At 43.5% G+C, this 20,743-nt stretch overlaps 1 protein-coding gene and 1 long non-coding RNA gene across 2 annotated transcripts in view; one reads left to right on the forward strand and one right to left on the reverse strand.

Moving 5' to 3' along the window:
• Positions 1-20,743, forward strand: part of MAP3K4 (mitogen-activated protein kinase kinase kinase 4) — a 188,135-nt gene that overhangs the window by 163,254 nt on the left and 4,138 nt on the right. The window contains exons 17-24 of the mRNA XM_040429284.1: positions 6,059-6,159; positions 6,938-7,018; positions 7,410-7,601; positions 7,769-7,839; positions 13,827-13,943; positions 15,805-15,964; positions 17,649-17,771; positions 18,312-18,418. Of these exons, the coding sequence (XP_040285218.1) occupies positions 6,059-6,159; positions 6,938-7,018; positions 7,410-7,601; positions 7,769-7,839; positions 13,827-13,943; positions 15,805-15,964; positions 17,649-17,771; positions 18,312-18,418 (952 nt within the window). The remainder of the gene's footprint in view (positions 1-6,058; positions 6,160-6,937; positions 7,019-7,409; positions 7,602-7,768; positions 7,840-13,826; positions 13,944-15,804; positions 15,965-17,648; positions 17,772-18,311; positions 18,419-20,743) is intronic.
• On the reverse strand, positions 5,335-19,124 carry LOC120998573. Its single transcript, XR_005778432.1, has 3 exons — positions 18,661-19,124; positions 16,191-16,196; positions 5,335-5,364 (listed from the first exon to the last, which is right to left on the reverse strand). It is a non-coding gene; the product is annotated as an uncharacterized LOC120998573 (long non-coding RNA).

Below are 20,743 nucleotides of genomic sequence, written 5' to 3' on the forward strand. Positions count from 1 at the left end.
CCAGCTAGGATCGCTCCCCAGACTCCTTGGATCGGCTAATGCGTCTCCTTGCCCCAGTGCGCCGAGCCCTCAGATGGTGGATGGTTGATTTTGACATTGGGGCGTTAGTTTCTCCCTCTCCTTTGGAGGGTGTTAGCAACGGACGCAAGCCTCAGGGATTTGGGGGAGTGTTGAAAAAATCTCTAGGTCCAGGGGGTATGGTCACGCGAGGAGTGCTCCCTTCCAATCAATGTTCTGGAGTTGAGGGCGTTTCGTCTCTCTCTGCAACACTGGGCCGACTATCTCAGGGGTTATCCAGTGCGGGTGCAGTCCAACAACTCCGCGGCGGTGGCATACCTCAATCACCAGGGCGGCACCCGGAGTCCGACAGTCATGGAGGGGACGGCGCTGATTTTCAGCTGGGCGGAGAACCAGGTTCTGGCGCTATCGGCAGTTCACATTCCAGGCGTAGACAACTGGATCACAGACTTTCTCAGCCAGGAGCGTCTCGATCCCGGCAAGTGGGCTCTTCACCCGCAGGTCTTTCGGGACATCTGCGAGAGGTGGGATCAGACGGATGTGGATCTCATGGCCTCGCGGTTCAACAACAAGGTTGAGGACTTCGTCGCACGGTCCAGGGACCCCAGGGCCCTGGCATGCGTTGCACTGGTGATCCTGTGGAGTCTGTTCACGTTTCCTTACAAGTTCCCGCCTCTTCCTCTCATTCCGTGTCTTCTCTGGAAGATCAGGTCAGAGGGACTGCCCATCATTCTTGTGGCCCCAGATTGGTCGCGCGCGTCCCTAGTCGCCCTTCTCAACGACTAACCTTGGCGTCTTCCGCTCCGGGAGGACCTGCTGTCGCAGGGGTCGATCTTCCACCCGAATTTAGGGTTGCTACATTTAACAGCATGGCTGTTGAAGCTGCCGTACTGAAAGCACATGGGTTTGGGCCAGGAAGCCGTCGTCTTCCAGAATCTACCACCGGACCTGGAAGTCCTACTTTAGTTGGTGCGAGCGGGGACAGCTGTCTCCCATTCGTTTTTCTTTGCTTCCGACTTTTGGCTTTCCTGCAGTCGGGCATGGACTTGGGGCTGGCTCTCAGCTCTCTCAAAGGGCAAGTGTTGGCTCTCTCCATTCTTTTTCAGCAAAATTTAGCTTCGATTTCGGAGGTTCAGACTTTTCTACAGGGGGTGGCGCATGCTGCGCCCCCCCTTCCGTCCTCCATTGGATCCTTGGGATCTTAATCTAGTGCTCAACGCTCTCCAATCTATCTGTCCCAGACGGCATCTTTCAGGCGGACAGATACCCTGTTCGTGATTCCAGAGGGGCCGAGACGAGGGCTGGCAGCTTTAGACTTCTATTTCCAGATGGATTCGTTTGGCTATTGTGGAAGCGTACCGCCCTTCTGGGTGACTGCTCATTCGGCTAGGGCAGTTTGAGCCTCTTGGGCTATGCATCACGGGGCTTCACTCCTTCAGTTGTGCAAGGCGGCAACCTGGTCGTCTTTGCATACTTTTTCTAAGTTTTACAGGGTGCACACCTTTGCATCTTCTGACGGTTCTTTGGGGCTTAGTTTCGCAAACAGGGGTTCTCTGATTGGCAGGGGGGTTGTAGTTAAGCCCACCCCCAGGGACTGCTCTGGAACGTCCCATGGTCAATGCTTGTGTCTCCCAATAAGACACATGAGAAAACTAGATTTTTGTACCCACCGTAAAATCAGTTTCTCTCCCGTTCATTGGGGGGGACAGCTCCCACCCAGTTTTTTGTTTTTGGGCCTTTTCGGGCCTGTGTGGTTCTGGGTTTGAACATAATGTGATTTTTCTTTGTCTGGCTTCTTTTACTGCTTTTGCACTAAACTGATTAGCTTGGTCCCTGCAGGAAGGGATATAGCTGAAGAGGGAGGATCTTACACTTTGTGTGCTTAGTGTCCGCCTCCTAGCGGCAACAGCTATACTCATGGTCAATGCCTGTATCCCCCCAATGAACAGAAGAGAAACAGATTTTACGGTGAGTACAAAAATCTAGTTTTTAGTCCGCAAAATGCGGACACCTTCCGTGTGCAATCCACATTTTTCTCAGGCCTGTTACTAGAAATTACTATTCATGTCCACAATATGGGCAAGAATAGGACATATGCTATCATTTGTAGAACAGACATACGGATGACACCCGTAGTAATGAAATGAGTCTGTGTGCAATCCGCAGAAAAAGCAGATTGGACACTTATACAAAATACGGTTGTGTGCATGAAGCCTAAAGCAGATCTATCAGCTTAATATATAGCCCTGTGTAAGGGAAGGTACAGCCATCGGGGGTACTGGAAGCTACTTTATGAAAAAATACACTATACATGTAGTTTGAGTCCAATGTATTCATCAAGAGAGTGCTCTCCCAGCCCCTCTTTGTAGTGATGGACAGGCTGTTGTGTATACTGCACATGTGCACACAGCAGCCTGTTAGTCACCAACGTGAGAGGCAGAGGGAGCACTCTCCTTGTGAATAAACCCCAGACTCCTAAGCTATGGCCCACATTTAGTAAACTATTTTTAGGCTGAAACTGAGCCAAAATAGCAGTTTGCATAAATTGCACTTTTTGTTCCGTGCTTGCCAAAAGTTGGATAAATGGGCATTGTTTACAGGGAGGCAGAATGTCCACATACTTTTAGGCAGATCCATTAATGTTAAAGCTAATTGTGTGCTTATAGAAGGTGAAGAGTTAATTTTCTTTAGGACAATTCAAACAGGTGCCTTCTAATGAATTATTATTTTTATTTAATAAAAAAAAAAAATTGTAACGACATTTAAAATCAATCTGCAATGTATTCTTCCAGCGCTCTTACTAGCCAAGCAGCAAAATATTGCCGTTTTAGCTATTAGTATAGAAAAGTAGCAGTAAGGGTGGGTTCACATCGCATTTTTATGCCTCCGTTTAACGTATATGTTAGAGAAAAAAAAAAGAAACAAAAACGCAGCACACCAATTGGTAAAAAAAAAATATATAGGTTGTGTTTTTGGTTTTTTAACAATGGTAAAAAAAAGTTAACACTTTTTTTTTTTTTTCAATTAAACTCTATGGTGAATGGATGCCACTGTATGGCATCAGTCTGAGGCATCCATTTAATGTACCGTAAAAGTTTTTTGTATACTTTAAACGGATGGAAAAAACATGATGTGAACCCAGCCTTAAATGCTTCCTTTACATAGGGCAATAGGATGTACCACGACTTAGGCCTCTTTCACACGAACGTGTGCGCTCCGTGGCCGTATTGCGGATCCGCAATACACGGGCGCTGTTTTGTTGGCATTCAGCATCACGGATTCACTTGAATGGGTCCGCAAATCCGGAGATGTGGAATGGTTCGGCACGGAAGCATTACGGAGTGCTTCCGTGGGGTTTCGTCCCGTACTTGCGTTCCGCAAAAAGATAGAACATGTCCTATCTTTTTGCGGATCGTGGACCCATTAAAGTGGATGGGTCCACGATCCGCTGCGGCTGCCCCACTGTTGATGTTCGTGCATGGCCACGGGGCGCACACGTTCGTGTGAAAGAGGCCTTAGATAAATGAAAACCTTCTCACACGTATAATCAATAAGCGGCACAAGGTGCTTTTCATAGTTTCTCAGAAGCATGGGATTTCCTGTCTGTTCCTGACCTGCTAGAACTGTTCCTGATGTTTCTCTTTTTGTCGCAGCAGTCGTGTTTTCTCATGTGATGTGAAGAGCTCATCCAACACAGCTGCCGGTCGCCCCACTCCTCTTTGTAGTGATTCAGTTCTACAAAAATCTTTCAGCATTGCAAATGATATCAGGTAGTCCTACCGTGTCAGGTCATCTATTGTCTCAGGCTTCTGGATGCACGCTAATTTGTCTTGCTTTTTTATTTATCTTGGATACTTGAATTAGAGCCCTTACACCATTTAAATAGCCTTTGTCCATTTAACCCCTTCAGAACGCTGCTAACATTGGAATTTGTTTTATTTTTATTCTCTGCTCACCTTCCAAGGGCATTTTTCTGTTTACATAGCCATTTGAGCGGTTTTTTTTTTTTTGTTTGTTTTTTTAAGACAAGTTGTACATTTTTTGGCACCAGTTAAAGGTGTTTACAATAACACACTGCCGGGCGCAAACTTCCGCCCAGCAGTGTGTGTGATGACGTCACCAGCTCTGATGGGCGGGCTTTAGCGCTGTCCTAGCCGTTTTACTGGCTAGGGCAGCGCTAAATCCCGCCCATCAGTGCCGGTGACGTCACCGGGCTTCCTGGCAGCCCCATGGAGAGCCCCAGTACGTCACCGGATCTCCAAAAAATGCCTTTGCCCTGTGCGATTTAGCGCAGGGCAAAGGAGAGCATCGGAGCATGAACTGCTCCGATGCTCCTGTCATGGGGGCTGCCTGGGTGAAAATGGGGATATGTCCGGGTTCAGCTCTGAACCCGGACAACCCCTTTAATGTTCGATTTATAACGTATTGTGAAACTTTAAAAATTACGATAAGAAAAATGTCACTGTGTCTTATGGGGCGAATACTAATGAGTGCTTCCATCATGGAAGCTCTAATTAGCACCGGAGGACCGTGAAGCGGTGAAGGCTCTTTACTCAATGTCTCCTTGTCCTGGGTGCCCTGTGACCTCCCGATCTGCGCATTGGGTCACAGCACAGCCGCGGCAGGAAGAAGAGAGAGAGCGCTGGAGGTAAGCAGCAGTGGTGTCCGGAGCAGGAGAGGTAAGTGGATTTTTTATTTTTTTTATTTGCCCTGAGGCCAAAGGCTGATATGTGGTCGAGGGCTTTAGGCTGATATGTGGCTGGGGGGCTGATCTGAGGCAGGGCCGGTGCAAGGATTTTTGTCAACATAAGCGAATCTACATTTTGGGCCCCCCCCCCCCCCCCCCCCCATAATTTCACATTTCTGCCCCTCATGATTCATGTCCACTTCTTGACCCCCCACACAGGCTCAGCGGGGTAAATGTAAGTTGGCAAGTTCTCTGCGCCCTCAAGCAGCCGCTTGGGCTGCCTTATGATAGAGCCAGCCCTGATCTGAGGTCTGAATGGTGGGTCTTATTTATATTGGGGCTAGAATTGTTGCGATGCCAAATTTTTTATTCGATTTCGATACCATAGAAAAGTTTTGCGATACTCAATACCATTCGATACCACGCGGAAAAAAGAAAACACCGAAAAAGCCACGTGCATTCCGCATATTAAAAAAATGGTGAATCATGCAGTTTGTCCCATTCACCATTCAGCTGGCTGAATAACTTAGTGTGTAAAGGCACTCATACACACAGAGCAGAGTTGGCCAAATGTGCTAATTTGGGCGAGACTGCCTGACTGTTATGTCTACGGGGGTGTGCCAATCTTCATCCTGAGGATAAGCCATCAATATAAATATCTTTGACAACACCTTTAAACTGGTCTGTGATTTCTTATAATACTACCCATCCACTTTGTTCTTTAAACTTGTTATACTAATTGTGTTTATGTAATATTTCAAGTACTCATATTCATACTGTTATGTCATATTACAGGGCTATGAAACACTTACTACTGAGAAGGTATGTTCAGACTCGGTAGATTTGTTGCAATCACAAATCTCTTTATCAAATCTGCCAAGTTTGATCCACATCAGAAGGAGGCTCTAACACAGATCTATGGTTCACAGCCATCATTGTTATTAATTAATTTGCTTATCTAGCAAACTATATATAGTTGACCTATTCAGCAGTGCTTTAAAGACCTCATCACTTGCTGTCCCTATTAGGGGTCAACAATCTAAGTTCAACAATCAGTATGTCTTTGGAGGGTGGGAGGAAACCTTAGTACCCAAAGGAAACCCACACAAACCCAGAGAACACATACAATCTTCATGGAGATGTTTTCCTTGGTCAAATTCAAAACTGAAATCTCTGTGGTACAAGGCACCAGTTCTGACCACTGAGTCACCGTTCTGCTCAGTGATGTTTTTCCACCATTATTTTCCTTTACAGGATACCATTCTCTTTTTACCCCTCTCACTATGATACTTTGTGATATGTTGCCGATGGGAGAACCTCATTCCGATTGTACGTTATCACTCTGTCTTGTAGGGGCTCAAGTGTCCCAGAGAATGACAGACTGGCCTCCATAGCATCTGAGTTGCAGTTCAGATCCCTAAGTCGACATTCAAGCCCAACGGAGGAGAGAGAAGGTACTTCCCTACTCATTTAACGTCTCCATATATATGTTGTTGTTTTTTTATATTTTCTTTATTTTATCATTAAACAATAAATTATATTAAATTAAAAACAATAGCAGGATAATAATCCTCAATTTGTGTACATTAATAGATCAGCTGCTACTACACAACGTCTATATATTTGACCCTTGATGGTGGCATGTGATCTGTTACTTTCAATTTATTTTTTGTCACCATTTAGTTTTAGCATATCCTCCACGCTTTTTACAAACTTTCTCAGTTTATTACAAATAGATTCATTCACTGCTGTCTTATATATGGTTATTAATTGTGCAATTTCTGAATCAAAGTAATTTTATTTAAAAAAATGAAAAACATCTTTATTTAGTTTGCTTTTTATTAACAACATAATTGCTTTATATACGGTACTTAGAGTTGCAACAAATAAAAAATGGCTAGTAACATATCTATTTAATATGATACAATAACATAGTTTAAAAAAATATAAATTCATAAAATATAAATATATAAATTATAAATAATAGAAATATATATTATATATATATATATATATATATATATATATATATATAATTTTTTTTTTAAACTGTATGTTATTGTATCTTATTAAATAGATATGTTACTGTGAGCCAGCCATTTTGTTTTATTTGTTGCAACTCCATGTAATGTTCTCGGGTAGAAGACAGGCAGTGCTCCAGAATTGGAATTGTTTTAGTACCTGGTGAGTGCCCCTATTTAACTATTCTTTATTTTTTTTATATATACTTAGAGCCTACTTATCCGAAGGCGGAGCAAGGAAGTTCTACAAGGCGAAGTTGGGAGCTTCAGAACCTAATTAGTCAGACTCGAGGTAAACTAAAGTGGCAATTTTTACCAACGCACTACAACTACTAAGCAAGAATGGTCACCTACTGTATGTGCACCAGACAAGGGACGTTGGGAGTACACTAAATACATTGTAGTAAGAGAATATGTGGGGTTTAGCCCGCAGAGACGGTAGTAAAAACTTGGCTTGTACATTATTGGATGATAACAAAAACATTAGAAATTATTTTACATCCCATATTACTAACATATTCTACAATATTCCTACTAACAAGCTTATTGTCCTTAGGGGTTTCATCAACCAGAGAATTTATAATTAATTTGTATTTTCTGGCAAATTTTTTTATTTTTTTTTAAGAAAATAAACTGAAAACCTACATAGACTTTGGTAATGTATTTTTTCTTTTTTTATACAGACATTGCTGCCAGGCACCGACCTATGGGTGCTATTCAGAAATCAGTCATGGTATTCGAGGAGCAAAGATACCGAGAAATGAGGAGGAAAAACATAATTGGACAAGTCTGTGATACTCCTAAGTCCTATGATAACTTTATGCATGTTGGGTTGAGAAAAGTGACCTTCAAGTGGCAAAGAGGAAACAAAATTGGTAAGTTAGTTACATTGTGTGAAGATCAAAATAATTAAAGTTAATTTTAATTAAATTAATAAAGACTTGCACTTAAGCCATTAAATTGAGAATTGTGTAGCATTTACATTTACAGTGTACATATAACTGCTTGTGCAAAATCCCAATACCTCTCTATCTTTCCATAGGTGAAGGTCAGTATGGCAAGGTCTACACATGCATTAGTGTTGATACTGGAGAACTCATGGCAATGAAAGAAGTAAGTTGGATGGTGAATTAAGGTATTGTTAGACTCTCTTTTCTCTACCCCAATTCACCAAAGATCACAATGTATGCTGTCTGCATCACAACTAATGTAAGTTAATGGCATTGCCATGTGACCCACAAGTTACTGCAACATGGTAGTCTCAAGCAATCTAGCATGTTTGGATTTCTTATGGTAATCTGTGGGTCACAGCTTGAGCCATTCACTTTCATTAGTTGTGATGAAGGCACTCCTATCTTTGGAAACGCTGTCACCTTAGAGCCCTACCTGAACAGACCCGTGCATATTACTGTCTAGGTGTCATGCTGTTGCCACACACTGGCATCTATCCTCAGGTGAGGCTGGAGATCACAATTGAAGGTACACTTTTTAAAAGGGTTCTGCAGTTTGTTTTAACTGATGATCTATCCTCTGGATAGATCATCAGCATCTGAACGGCGGGGGTCCGAAACCCGGGTCCCCCGCCGATCAGCTGTTTGAGAAGGCAGCGGCGCTCCAGGAGCGTTGCGGTCTTCTCACTGTTTACCGCTGGCCCAGTGATGTCACGACTAGTATCACTGGCCTGGGTGCGCCTAAGCTCTGTTCACTTGAATGGTGCTTAGCCCCGCCCCGGCCAGTTGATACTAGTCGTGACTTCACTGGGCCAGCGGTAAACAGAAGGCTGTTGGCGCTGCTGCCTTCTCAAACAGCTGATCGGCGGGGGTCCCGGTGTCAGACCCCCGCCAGTCAGATGCTGATGATCTATCCAGAGGATAGATCATCAGTTAAAACAAACTGTAGAACCCCTTTAACATTGATGGCCTATCCTTAGGGTGTTTGGAATATCCTCTACAATAGAGCAGTAGTTTAATGATATACGTCACTAATAAAATGAAGGCATGTAGTACAAATGCAATTGCACGTTGACAATTGTAGACATCCATTACGGACTTCTAGAACCTGATACAACTAAGTTAATGACATCCACGGCTGGTGTTCTTCATTGAGTTATTTTTGCCTAGATGCAAAACAATTTATCCTGACCTACATTCAGAAGAATGAGTCAGTCCTTAAAGCAGTGAAAGCCTGTTCCCAAGATACTAACTAGCAACAATGTGAAAGCTTTGGATCTCCCTCTGCTCCGACTATAGTAGAGTAAGAGGCATCAGCTTTGTGAAGATTGGCAGCAGAAAAAAATTGGATTTCACTACTGACAATAATAGTAGAAATATTGCATTAGGTTACTTACCATTTTGAATTAAACTCAAATTTGGAAAACGTAACACTGTTGGTCCTATTTATTAAATCAAATGCAGAATAATCTTGCAGTGCATTTTCTTATTAAAAGCTTGAAACTCTGGGTTATTTGGGTATAGTGGCTCTTCAAGATGCAAAGCCCTCAAGATACAATATTTCGAGGTCTTCTCTGGGCCATCATAAGTTGAAACTATACTTAACATACATACAATGCCTCAAACTTCGATCTAACCAATCAACATGGCCATTTCTCTGGTAAAGCACTTGTATTGGTGTTTAGTAGCTCCTCTTTACAGTACAGTACGGTGCTACATGTCTTGTACTGTGCCGCCAATGTTTTTAATACTAGGGAGGGCGCACTGCGCCACCAATGATAGAATCACATAGCCGGCACCATGCCTCTGACAGGGAGCTGCGATCAGCGGCAGCAGTTAACCCCACAGGTGCCACTGATTGCAGCTTCTTGTCATATAGGCTGGGCACCACCTCCTGTATTTGTATTAGACGTTAATTATTATTGGTGGCGTAGAGCGCCCGCCCCTCCTCCCATCTCTCCTCATTGGCAGCGCGGCACAGGGGGGAGGGAGAGAGTGACTCCTTCTCCCCTGTGCTGCTGAGGGAACATGAGCACGCTGACAGCAGCGCATGAATGTTGGCCGATAATATCGGTAACTCCGATAATCGGTCGATCCCTACTGTAGAGGTCACTGTTAAGGGGGCGGGGTGTTGTGTAGGTCACATTTTAAGGGAACGGAGCTCTGTGGAGGTCACTGTTAAGGCGGGTTATTGTGGAGACTGGGTACTGTGTAGGTCACTAATAAAGGGGCGGCCACTCTGGAGGTCACTGTCGAGGGAGGAGGGGACTGTGGAGGCCACTATTATTAGGGGTACTGCGAGGTCACTGTTAAGGGAGCGGGGTACAGTGGAGGTCACTGATAAGGGAGCAGGGAACTCTGGCAGTCACTGTTAAAGGGGCAGTCGCTGTGGAGGTCTCTGTTAAGGGGGCCAGGAATGGTGGAGGTCAGTTAAAGGGATTCTGTCACCTCTTTTTACCCTATAGAGATGCGGACATGCACGGCTAGATCGCTGCTAGCATGTCCGCAATATACCTGTCCCATAGCTCTCAGTGGTTTTATTGAGTGTAAAAAATGATTTTATATATTTGTGAATCAGCCTGGTAAGGAGCCCGAGGGGCTGTACTAACCGTTCTGGAGCCCAGCCACGCCCTCTGTGAAGGAGCCCAGCACCGCCTGTATCCACGAATCTCCTCCTTGCTCACGAAGTCAGATCGCGTAATCTGTATCCAGGTGATTCCTGTATCCAGGCGGTGCTGGGCTCCTTCTCAGGGGTGTGGCTGGGCTCCAGAGCAGTTAGTGCAGTCCCTTGGGCTCCTTACCAGGCTGATTTACACATATATATATATATATATATATATATATATATATATATATATATATATAAAATAATTTTGTACACTCAATAAAACCACTCAGAGATATGGGACAGGTATATTGCGGACATGCTAGCGGTGATCTAGCCGTGCATGTCCGCATCTCTATAGGGTAAAAAGAGGTGACGGAATCCCTTTAAGTAACATAGTACATAAGGCCGAAAAAAGACATTTGTCCATCCAGTTCGGCCTGTTAACCTGCAAGTTGATCCAGAGGAAGGCAAAAAAAAACTAAAACCTGTGAGGTAGAAGCCAATTTTCCCCACTTTAGGGGAATAAAAAATTCCTTCCCGACTCCAATCAGGCAATCAGAATAACTGCCTGGATCTACGAGCCCTCTCTAGTAGCTATAGCCTGTAATATTATTACGCTCCAGAAATACATCCAGGTCCCTCTTGACTTCCTTTGTTGTACTCACCATCACCACCTCCTCAGGCAGAGAGTTCCATAGTCTCACTGCTCTTATTGTAAAGAATCCTCTTCTATGTTTGTGTACAAACCCTCTTTCCTCCAGACGCAGAGGATGTCCCCTCGTCACAGTCACAGTCCTGGGGATAAATAGCTGATGGGATAGATCTCTGTACTGACCCCTGATATATTTATACATATTAATTAGATCTCCCCTCAGTCGTCTTTTTTCTAAAGTGAATAACCCTAATTTTGATAATCTTTCAGTATTGTAGTTGCCCCATTCCAGTTATTACTTTAGTTGCCCTCCTCTGGACCTTCTCCAGCTCTGCTATGTCTGCCTTGTTTACAGGGGCCCAGAACTGTACACAGTACTCCATGTGTGGTCTGACTAGCGATTTGTAAAGTGGTAGGACTATGTTCTTATCACGGGCATCTATGCCCCTTCTGATGCAACCCATTATCTTATTGGCCTTGGCAGCAGCTGCCTGACACTGGTTTTTGCAGCTGTTTGCTGTTTATTAAAATTCCTAGATCCTTTTCCATGTCAGTGTTACCGAGTGTTTTACCATTTAGTATGTCCGGGTGACTTGCATTATTCCTTCCCATGTGCATAACTTTACATTTGTCAGTGTTAAACCTCATCTGCCACTTATCTGCCCAAGCCTCTAATCTATCCAGATCCCTCTGTAGTAGTATACTGTCCTCTTCAGTGTTAATTACTTTACACAGTTTAGTGTCATCTGCGAAAATTGATACTTTGCTATGCAAGCCTTCTACAAGATCATTAATAAATATATTGAAGAGAATAGGGCCCAATACTGACCCCTGAGGTACTCCACTAGTGACAGTGACCCAATCTGAGTATGTACCGTTAATAACCACCCTCTGTTTTCTATCATTGAGCCAGTTACTTACCCACTTACAGACGTTTTCTCCCAGTCCGAGCATTCTCATTTTATATACTAACCTTTTATGTGGTACAGTGTCAAATCCTTTGGAGATGTCCAGATATACGACATCCATTGATTCGCTGCTGTCAAGTCTAGAACTTACCTCCTCATAGAAACTGATTAAATTAGTAGTAAAAAGTACATTAGGAGGCAGATGATCATACGAGTGATGTGCTTATAAAAATTTCTTTCTGTGAATAAAGAGGTGTAAAACATATATGTATATATATACACACCTTAAAATACCCAGTAAAAACATGATATACTGAATTGGACCTCAATATGTTAATAATATTGAGGTCCAATTCAGTATATCATGTTTTTACTGGGTATTTTAAGGTGTTTATATATACATTTTACACCTCTTTATTCACAGAAAGAAATATTTATAAGCACATCACTCGTATGATCATCTGCCTCCTAATGTATTAGTTGACTCTTTGTCATACATGTACCTTCTCAGCGTCTGATTTATGGCAATGCCTGTGGATAATGGCAGTGTCAATTTTTTATACACATGGATCCAGTAGCCGATTACATCGGCTTTCTGCTTAATAATCTGCTCAGTAGATAAACCATATATAGATTGATGTGGGATATATGATGGCGCTTTCTTTTGGGGCATTGAATATAATGTTGTGGATTATACATTGGATTTACCATTGTGTCTTCTTCGGCGCTCCAGGACCTTTTGCGGGTCAGGTGACTGTCACATGATCTATGACGAGCTTGACATGTGTGTGACCATGAATAGCGTGTCTATTGGTTCACATGCGGCGCTTGTACATGGATGGGAGCGGCCTTCCGGCTGATAGTGGTGACGGCGCCCCGCCCATTCATGGACAGGATGACATCACAAACATGCGCAGTGTGCCCATGGAGACGCTGACAGGCATGGCCATTATGGTGATGCAGCTGGAGGTTGCCTAATGAATAACAGGTACATTTGACTTTGAAACAACATTCTCATTGGTAGCAGAGACTGTTTTAATTAAGACACAGGGGATATTAAGGTTCATTGGCTATATTTAGTCACATGGGGGGCTTAATAGGGTATTTATATGTTTAATGAATTTTGTACCAGTATACTTGAGAAAGGCTACAGTGTAGCCGAAACGTCGTGTATTTGTGTGTGCACTCTTGGTCCCCAATAAAAGTCACACTGGATATGCTGCTGTGAAACCTTCTTCTTAAGAATCCCTTTAAGGAGACTGTAACCTATGGTCAGTGTTGAGGGGCGGGTGCTGTAGAGGTCACTGTCAAGGGGGTGGGGTGCTGTGGAACTCAATGTTAAAGGGGCAGACTGCAATGAAGGTCAAAGTTAAGGGGGTGGGCTGCTGTGGAGGTCCCATTTTAAGGACATGGGGCATTGTGGGGGGGGGGGCAGTGTTAAGGGTGGGGGCAGTGGAGGTCATGATTAAGGGGCGGGGTACTGTAGATGTCAATGTTATAGTGGATACTGTTGATATCTTTTAACGACACACACAAACATTAAATGAAATGGATGAAATATACCCGAGCAAATAAATATATAATATATGTATGTGTATATATGTATGTGTGTGTGTGTGTATGTATATATATATATATATATATATATATATATATATATATATATATATATATATATATATATACGAAAAACAAGCAGCATTTCAGCTCTCTCCAACCACTCTCTATGGAGGAAATTTACAGATATAAAAAAAAGAAAAGCTTCATTTATGCTTTTGGGTCATGGCTTGACAGTATTTTTATACTACCGTAGATAACTGATCTCTGACTTCGAGGTATTAGGTGTATCCAACTAATTGATGGTTGATCAGAATTTTAACACCGGTAACACAAGACAAATAACTCAATCGTGACAGCAATTCAGTTGAAGTGAATTTTATTTAGCATTTTTCATTGTAATCAGATTATTATTTCTTTTATAGATCCGCTTTCAGCCAAACGACCATAAGACAATTAAGGAAACTGCAGATGAACTGAAAATTTTTGAAGGCATTAAACACCCTAACCTTGTTCGCTACTTTGGGGTGGAACTTCACAGAGTAAGCATACTAAAAAATATTGTTATGCTGCTTGGAGTAGGTAATAGTGCATATATTATACATTAGAAACTATGGGGAGATTTAACGCCACTTTTCTGGTGCAAACTAAATGAGGGAGGGAGGAATCAGCCTGTCAGTGCTCAGACTATACACCACATATTGCATCAAATTGGTCTGCATGGCTGTCATCCTAGAAGGAAGCCTCTTCTAAAGATGAAGCACAAGAAAGCCTGCAAGCAGTTTGCTGAAATCAAGCAGATTTAAGGACATGGATTACTGGAACCATGTCCTGTGTTCTGATGAGACAAAGATAAATTTATTTGGTTCAGATGGTGTCAAGCGTGTGTGGCGACAACCAGGTGAGGAGTACAAAGACAAGTGTGTCTTGCCTACAGTCAAGCATGGTGGTGGGAGCGTCATGGTTTGGGGCTGCATGAGTGCTGCCCGCTGTGGGGAGCTACAGTTCATTGTGGGAACCATGAATGCCGACATGTACTGTGACATACTGAAGCAGAGCATGGCAACTGGGCCGCAGGGCAGTATTCCAACACAATAATGACCCAAACACACCTCCAAGATCACCACTGCCTTGCTAAAGAAACTGAGGGTAAAGGTGCTGGACTGGCCAAGTATGTCTCCAGACCTAAACCTTATTGAGCATCTGTGGGGCATCCTCAAACAGAAGGTGGAAGAGCACAAGGTCTCTAAAATCCACCAGCTCTGTGATGTCATGGTGGAGTGAAAGAGTATTCCAGTGGCAACCTGTGAAGCTCTTATGTAGGACATAAAGCAGGGATCTAATAGCACTTACTATTTTTCCTGGGCGCCGCTCCGTTCGCCCGCTGTGCCCCTGTTAAATTCTCCCGCCTGGTATGCTAATTAATAGTATCGGAACAGGGAGGAGGAGACGCCAGGGTTTCTCAATGGGCGTATCCTTCTACCTGGCTGTAGCGCGGTCTAATCACAAAGGAGAGCGTCACAGCCAGGGAGAAAAAAAAATCACCTTCTCCCTGGCTGTGGCGCTCTCCTTTATGATTGGACCGCACTACAGCCAGGGAGGAGGAGATGCCCATTGAGAAACCCTGGCGTCTCCTCCTCCCTGTTCCGATACTATTAATTAGTATTCCAGGCGGGAGAATTGAATAGGGTCACAGCGGGCGAACGGCGCAGCGCCCAGGAAAAATAGTAAGCGCTATTAGATCCCTGCTTTATGCCTGACATATGTCTGGACCCATGAAAGATCCTCTTTAATGGCTGTGTGTTGAGTTATTTTGAGGGCACACCAAATTTACACTGTTGTACAAGCTATACACTGACTACATTTTATTGTATCAAAGTGTCAGATCTTCAGTGTTGTCCCATGGAAAGATATAATAAAATATTTACAAAAATGTGAGGGATGTACTCACTTTTGTGAGATAATGTATGTCCTATTTCTATATGTGCTGTATGGTAATGTTTCTGGAATGAAGTTCCTTGCTTTGCATTAAATGTGCTCCGAAAAGTAAGAAAGCACACGCAATGCCTTTTTCACCCTCTATAAAGCCGGTACTGTTATAGACGAACAATCTAATTTTAGCCAATTGTAAGTATATATGGCAAACATTTGGCAAAATGAAATGTGGCTTATTGGGTACAATTCTTATAGTTGTTTATTTCTTTAGTAGAGCTCTAGGTTATATTAATCATCCAGAGTAGGATCTAAATTATGTTTAGTAGGATTTTGTTTACCTTGTCTATTGGGATTTTGTACTTTTAGTTTTATGTCAACGATTATTTTGATTAGCTTTATTGTACTGACCACATTGAGATGCTTTATCTGCTTACATCTCACAATCCTGTTTATTTTCTGTCAATCCAGGAAGAAATGTATATTTTCATGGAATATTGTGATGAAGGTACTTTGGAGGAAGTCTCTAGACTTGGTCTTCAGGAGCATGTCATAAGGCTTTATACCAAGCAGATCACAATTGCAATAAATGTGCTCCATGAACATGGCATTGTTCATCGAGATATTAAAGGTAATGGAAAAGTATTATTTGCATGATTAATATTGTTTGTAATTGTTCTCTTGTAACAGAGGTTCTTTATATAAGAATTTAGACCACTTGCTATGACACTTGAAATTTATCTCCCGGGGGAACTCTCGTTTCTCTTGGCATAATTAAAGGGGTTCTACAGTTTGTTTTAACTAATGATCTGTCCTCTGGATAGATCATCAGCATCTGACCGCCGGGGATCCGACACCCGGGACTCCCGCCGATCAGCTATTTGAGAAGGCAGCGGCGCTCCAGCAGCGCCGCGGCCTTCTCACTGTTTACCGCTGGCCCAGTGACGTCACGACTAGTATCGACTGGCCTGGGCGGGGCTAAGCTCCATTCAAGTGAACGGAGCTTAGCCCCACCCAGGCCAGTTGATACTGGTTGGGCCAAAGGTTTACTAACAAGAGTATGCAGCCAAGGAGTAGCTTAGTGACAACTGTGTCAATGTACTTGAGTGGCCCAGCCAAAGCCCTGACTTGAACCCAATTGAACATTTCTGGAGAGACCTGAAAATGTCTGTCCACTGACGGTCCACATCCAAACTAACAGAGCTTGTGAAAAAAGTATAAAAGGCTTTCTGAATGCACTATACATTGACTCATCCTTTCCCTACTCTGCTCCTACTCAGAGTCAGGGGCAGATGTAAAGAATAGGTTTTTGCTCAGTTTTTTTAAATGAAACATTTGCAGACTATAAAAATATCATCTAGGACCAGGGAGATGTGTTTGAGGTAATCTCCATTTCACCAAGGTTCCTGTCTTATTCATTTTGAAAGCATCCATAGAGTGGGAAGTTGGGTGTTTCCCTACTCTATTTAGCCACTCCAGGTATTTGGGAAGTTTGTGGCTAATCACCAGCAGAGCTGAGATGTACTTGATCCTCATAACGCAAAATGAGATAAGCCCGCTCCATATGTGTCAGGTGCCAGCTGTGTAATATAACTGACTCCCGCTGGCAGACCCTCAGATACCGCAATTAATAGTGACTGCAGATCTGAGCAGTTAGAGGGAGGGGGCAGGGTTCTGATTGGTTACTATTGGGGATGAGCGAACTTCATGTTTTGAAGTTCGTGGTCGGGTTGGGGTATATGCTGAATTGCGTTATGGATTCAGTTACCACAGACCATAACACAATTCTATTACGGAATGCATAAAGGAATGCCTTTAGAGGCATTACGTTATTCATTCCATCATAATAAAAGTCTATGGCCTGCATAACTGATCAGTCTGGTTTCCGTTGTGCAGGAGAGGACTCCAGCATAACGAAAACCGGACGGATCCTCTAAAGGCATTCCGTTATGCATTCCGTCATGGAATTGCATTATGGTCCGTGGTAACGGAATCCATAACGCAATTCATCATGTACCCAAACAAGAAATTCAAAATGTATGAAGTTCACTGATCCCTAGTTACTATCTCAGCCTAAACCCCATAGTATTCTATTGCAGGCTATGGTATAAACTATCAGTAGAAACACATATTCAAGTCCTCTAAGGTGACTAAATGTTACAGTAAAAGGAGAATGTTTTTGAAAATATGGAAAAAATAAAAAAAAGAGAACAGATGCCCGACCCTCTAATCTAGGGAATAGAATTAGACAGGAATATGTCTCATCTCTCCCAGACCTAACACCAGTGCTATTTATGCCTTTAATCTGTCAATAGGAGCAAATATTTTCCTGACATCTTCCGGCCTAATAAAATTGGGAGACTTTGGATGCTCGGTGAAGCTGAAGAATAATGCCCAGACTATGCCTGGCGAAGTAAACAGCACAATGGGGACAGCAGGTAAAAGCAGCTATTGTTATCTTTGGCATTTTGGGTGCATTGTATACTGTCCCATATGCTTGACCTGCCTTTCAAACAAGTATCCTATTTAATAGCGGCTCTAAAGTTTTTCTGAAACATTTAGGACTGTGGTAGCAAACCTATGGCACGGGTGCCAGAGGCGGTACTCGGAGCCCTTTCTGTGGGCACCCGCACCCTGGAAAAAGTCTATGGTGTACCAGTATGCCTTAGACTTTTCCTGCCATTCATCAGCGCAGGGCTCACTATGAACAGCAGGCAGCGCACTGAATGTAGGCAGGCTATTATAGCTAAATGATAGAGCACATGGAAGATATACTATACTGGACTGTAGTATTCAAGTTAAATTCTGTGTTGGCACTTTGCGATAAATACGTGGATTTTGGGTTGTAGTTTGGGCACTCGGTCTCTAAAAGGTTCACCATCACTGATTTAGGCGATTGCTTGAGTCGTAGTAATAGATTATTCTGTAAATACTTTTTTTTTTTTTGTGACTAATGTAAACAAAATGTTTTAAAACAGCATACATGGCACCAGAGGTCATCACAAGAGCGAAAGGAGAAGGGCATGGCCGTGCAGCTGACATCTGGAGTCTGGGCTGCGTCCTCATTGAAATGGTTACTGGCAAGGTGAGAGGAATCCAGCACCAAATTGAACTATTTCTGGAAACGCCAGACAATGAGAATCTAATATAACGTTGAAAAGCAATTTCATTATACACTAGTGTTTTGGAAGAATTTTTACAGCCTAGTTAATCATATGAGCATTATATAGAAATATATGAACAATATAACATTGGGAATTTGTGTATAAATTTCCTTCTAATCCTGAGATATGACAGCTGAGGAGAATGTACTGTACATCCAATAACAAGTTATTAAAGGGGTTGTCCGGGATTGGGGACATTGCTCTAATAGTACAAGTGTGGCATACACATTACATACAAGCATGTAGTACCTTTGGCTCAGATTTCTGCAGCCCCATTTTCATCTTTGAAATTCATGGCCGGAAGTTACTGTTTTCTTCTCCTCATTGACGTACTAGGTCCCTTGCAGGCAAGCTAAGCTTCCTCTTCCGCTGCTCAGCGAGCCCGGTGTCGTCACTGGCAGCATAAGTAATTTATGCCGAGTGGATGGAGGGGCGGTAACTAGGCTGGCCGACATTGCGCTGAGCCCCGCCCCTCCAGTCCGGTGACGTCACCGGGCAAGGAGCTTTAGAATGAATGGAGGTAAATATTGATGAGGGGGCGGAGTTACAGCGGAGCAGAGAGACCGCTGTAACCACCTGATGCTGCGCTGCCCCAGGACCCACAAGGCAGTGCAGCCGAAACTTAAGGAAAGATAAACAGATATATAAACAATGAGTGGGGGACCGTTGGAGCCACATAGAAGTGGTGAAAATATATGGAGGTCCTTTATTTAGATGTACATTGTGAGTAAACGTGTTTTTTTTTTTTAAACATTTGGTCCCAGACAACCCCTTTAAGTACTGGTTTCTTAATGTTATTCGTAAAGAGGTCTTCCAGTGTTTAAATATTTATGACCTATCCTCAAGATAAGTATTCAATATGTGATAATGGAAGCGGTCATTGGCATTCACACTATAAGACAACTGCCATTTTTCCCCTCGCTTTTGGGGAAAAAAATGTGCATCTAAGGGTCTATTCAGACGTGCGTAGTGCATTGCGGATCCACAATACCCCTGGCCGGCACCTCCATAGAACTGCCTATTCTTGTCCGCAATTGCGGGCAAGAATAGGATATACAGATGCGGAGAGCACATAGCATCCATTCCGTCCCCATAGAGAATGAATGGGTTCGCACCTGTTCCGCAATACAATACAAGTCATACACCGAAAATAAGACATAGTTATGGGCGTGGCTAAGCGTACCGGCGAGGAACGGTAAAGAAGACGGGCAGCCATTCTCATCTGTCCCATCATGACAGCTGCTATCTCGGAGGTGACCTGAGAGGTGCGGGCAGCCGTATCAACAAGGTCGGCTCCCCCTGTCAGGTACCGGTCCTTCTGTGCGTGCTGCAAGCTGAGGCGTAGAGGGAGACATAGAAAATAAAAGTCTCCTCAGTGAAAGGAGGAGCAGGGAGTTCTGCTTTAGGTATTGTGTGTCCTCAGGGGGAAGAATAAAGCTGTGGCTGCTGTTTTACTCAGTATTATGGGTCTCTCTCACCTCCCCCTCCCCCCTCGCTCAAACGCCAGTAAAGCTGCTGCTCCCCAACACTGATCAGCAACAGTCTGTGGGTCTCTCTCACCCCACACAAACACCAGGGGAGATTGTTGTACCATACTTAATAAAAATAAGACATCCCCTGAAAATAAGCCATAGTGTGTCTTGAGGAAAAATAAATACAGGTATAAGAGTACACGGATATGTAATAATCTGTTCCTAGAGCTCCTCCTGCTCTATCCCATGCTGACTGGAGACATTGCACTGCGTTTTCATGGGGACAGGCTCCCTTTAAATGAATGAATGAGACTGAGCTGCTATACAATGTACGGTGCTGTGCTTGGTATATTATGAAGAGGACGAGCCTGCAGCAATTTCAAACAGCTGATCGGCAGAAGTTTGAACCCCCTTTTTAAAGGGGTTGTCTCATCAATAGGATATGCCCCCCATTGTCTTATAGGTGCGGGTCCCACCGCTGGGACCCACACCTATATAGAGAACGGATCCCCGCAAGTAAAGGATCTTCTATGAATGGCAGCGGGGGCCGTGCATGCTCGGCACGGTCCCATTCACTTCTATGGGGAGCCGGCTTGGTGGTGGCCAGTGCTCCGTTCTATATATATAGGTGCGGGTCCCGGCGGTGGGACCCGCACTGATAAGACAACCGGGGCATATCCTAGCGATATGCCCCCATTGTCCATGATGAGACAACCCCTTTAACGGGGAGGGGAGAAAGTTCTGCATGCAAGGAGACCTTGAACAAAGTTCCAA

Source organism: Bufo bufo, chromosome 4, assembly GCF_905171765.1.
Source record: "Bufo bufo chromosome 4, aBufBuf1.1, whole genome shotgun sequence".
Lineage (NCBI taxonomy): Eukaryota > Metazoa > Chordata > Amphibia > Anura > Bufonidae > Bufo > Bufo bufo.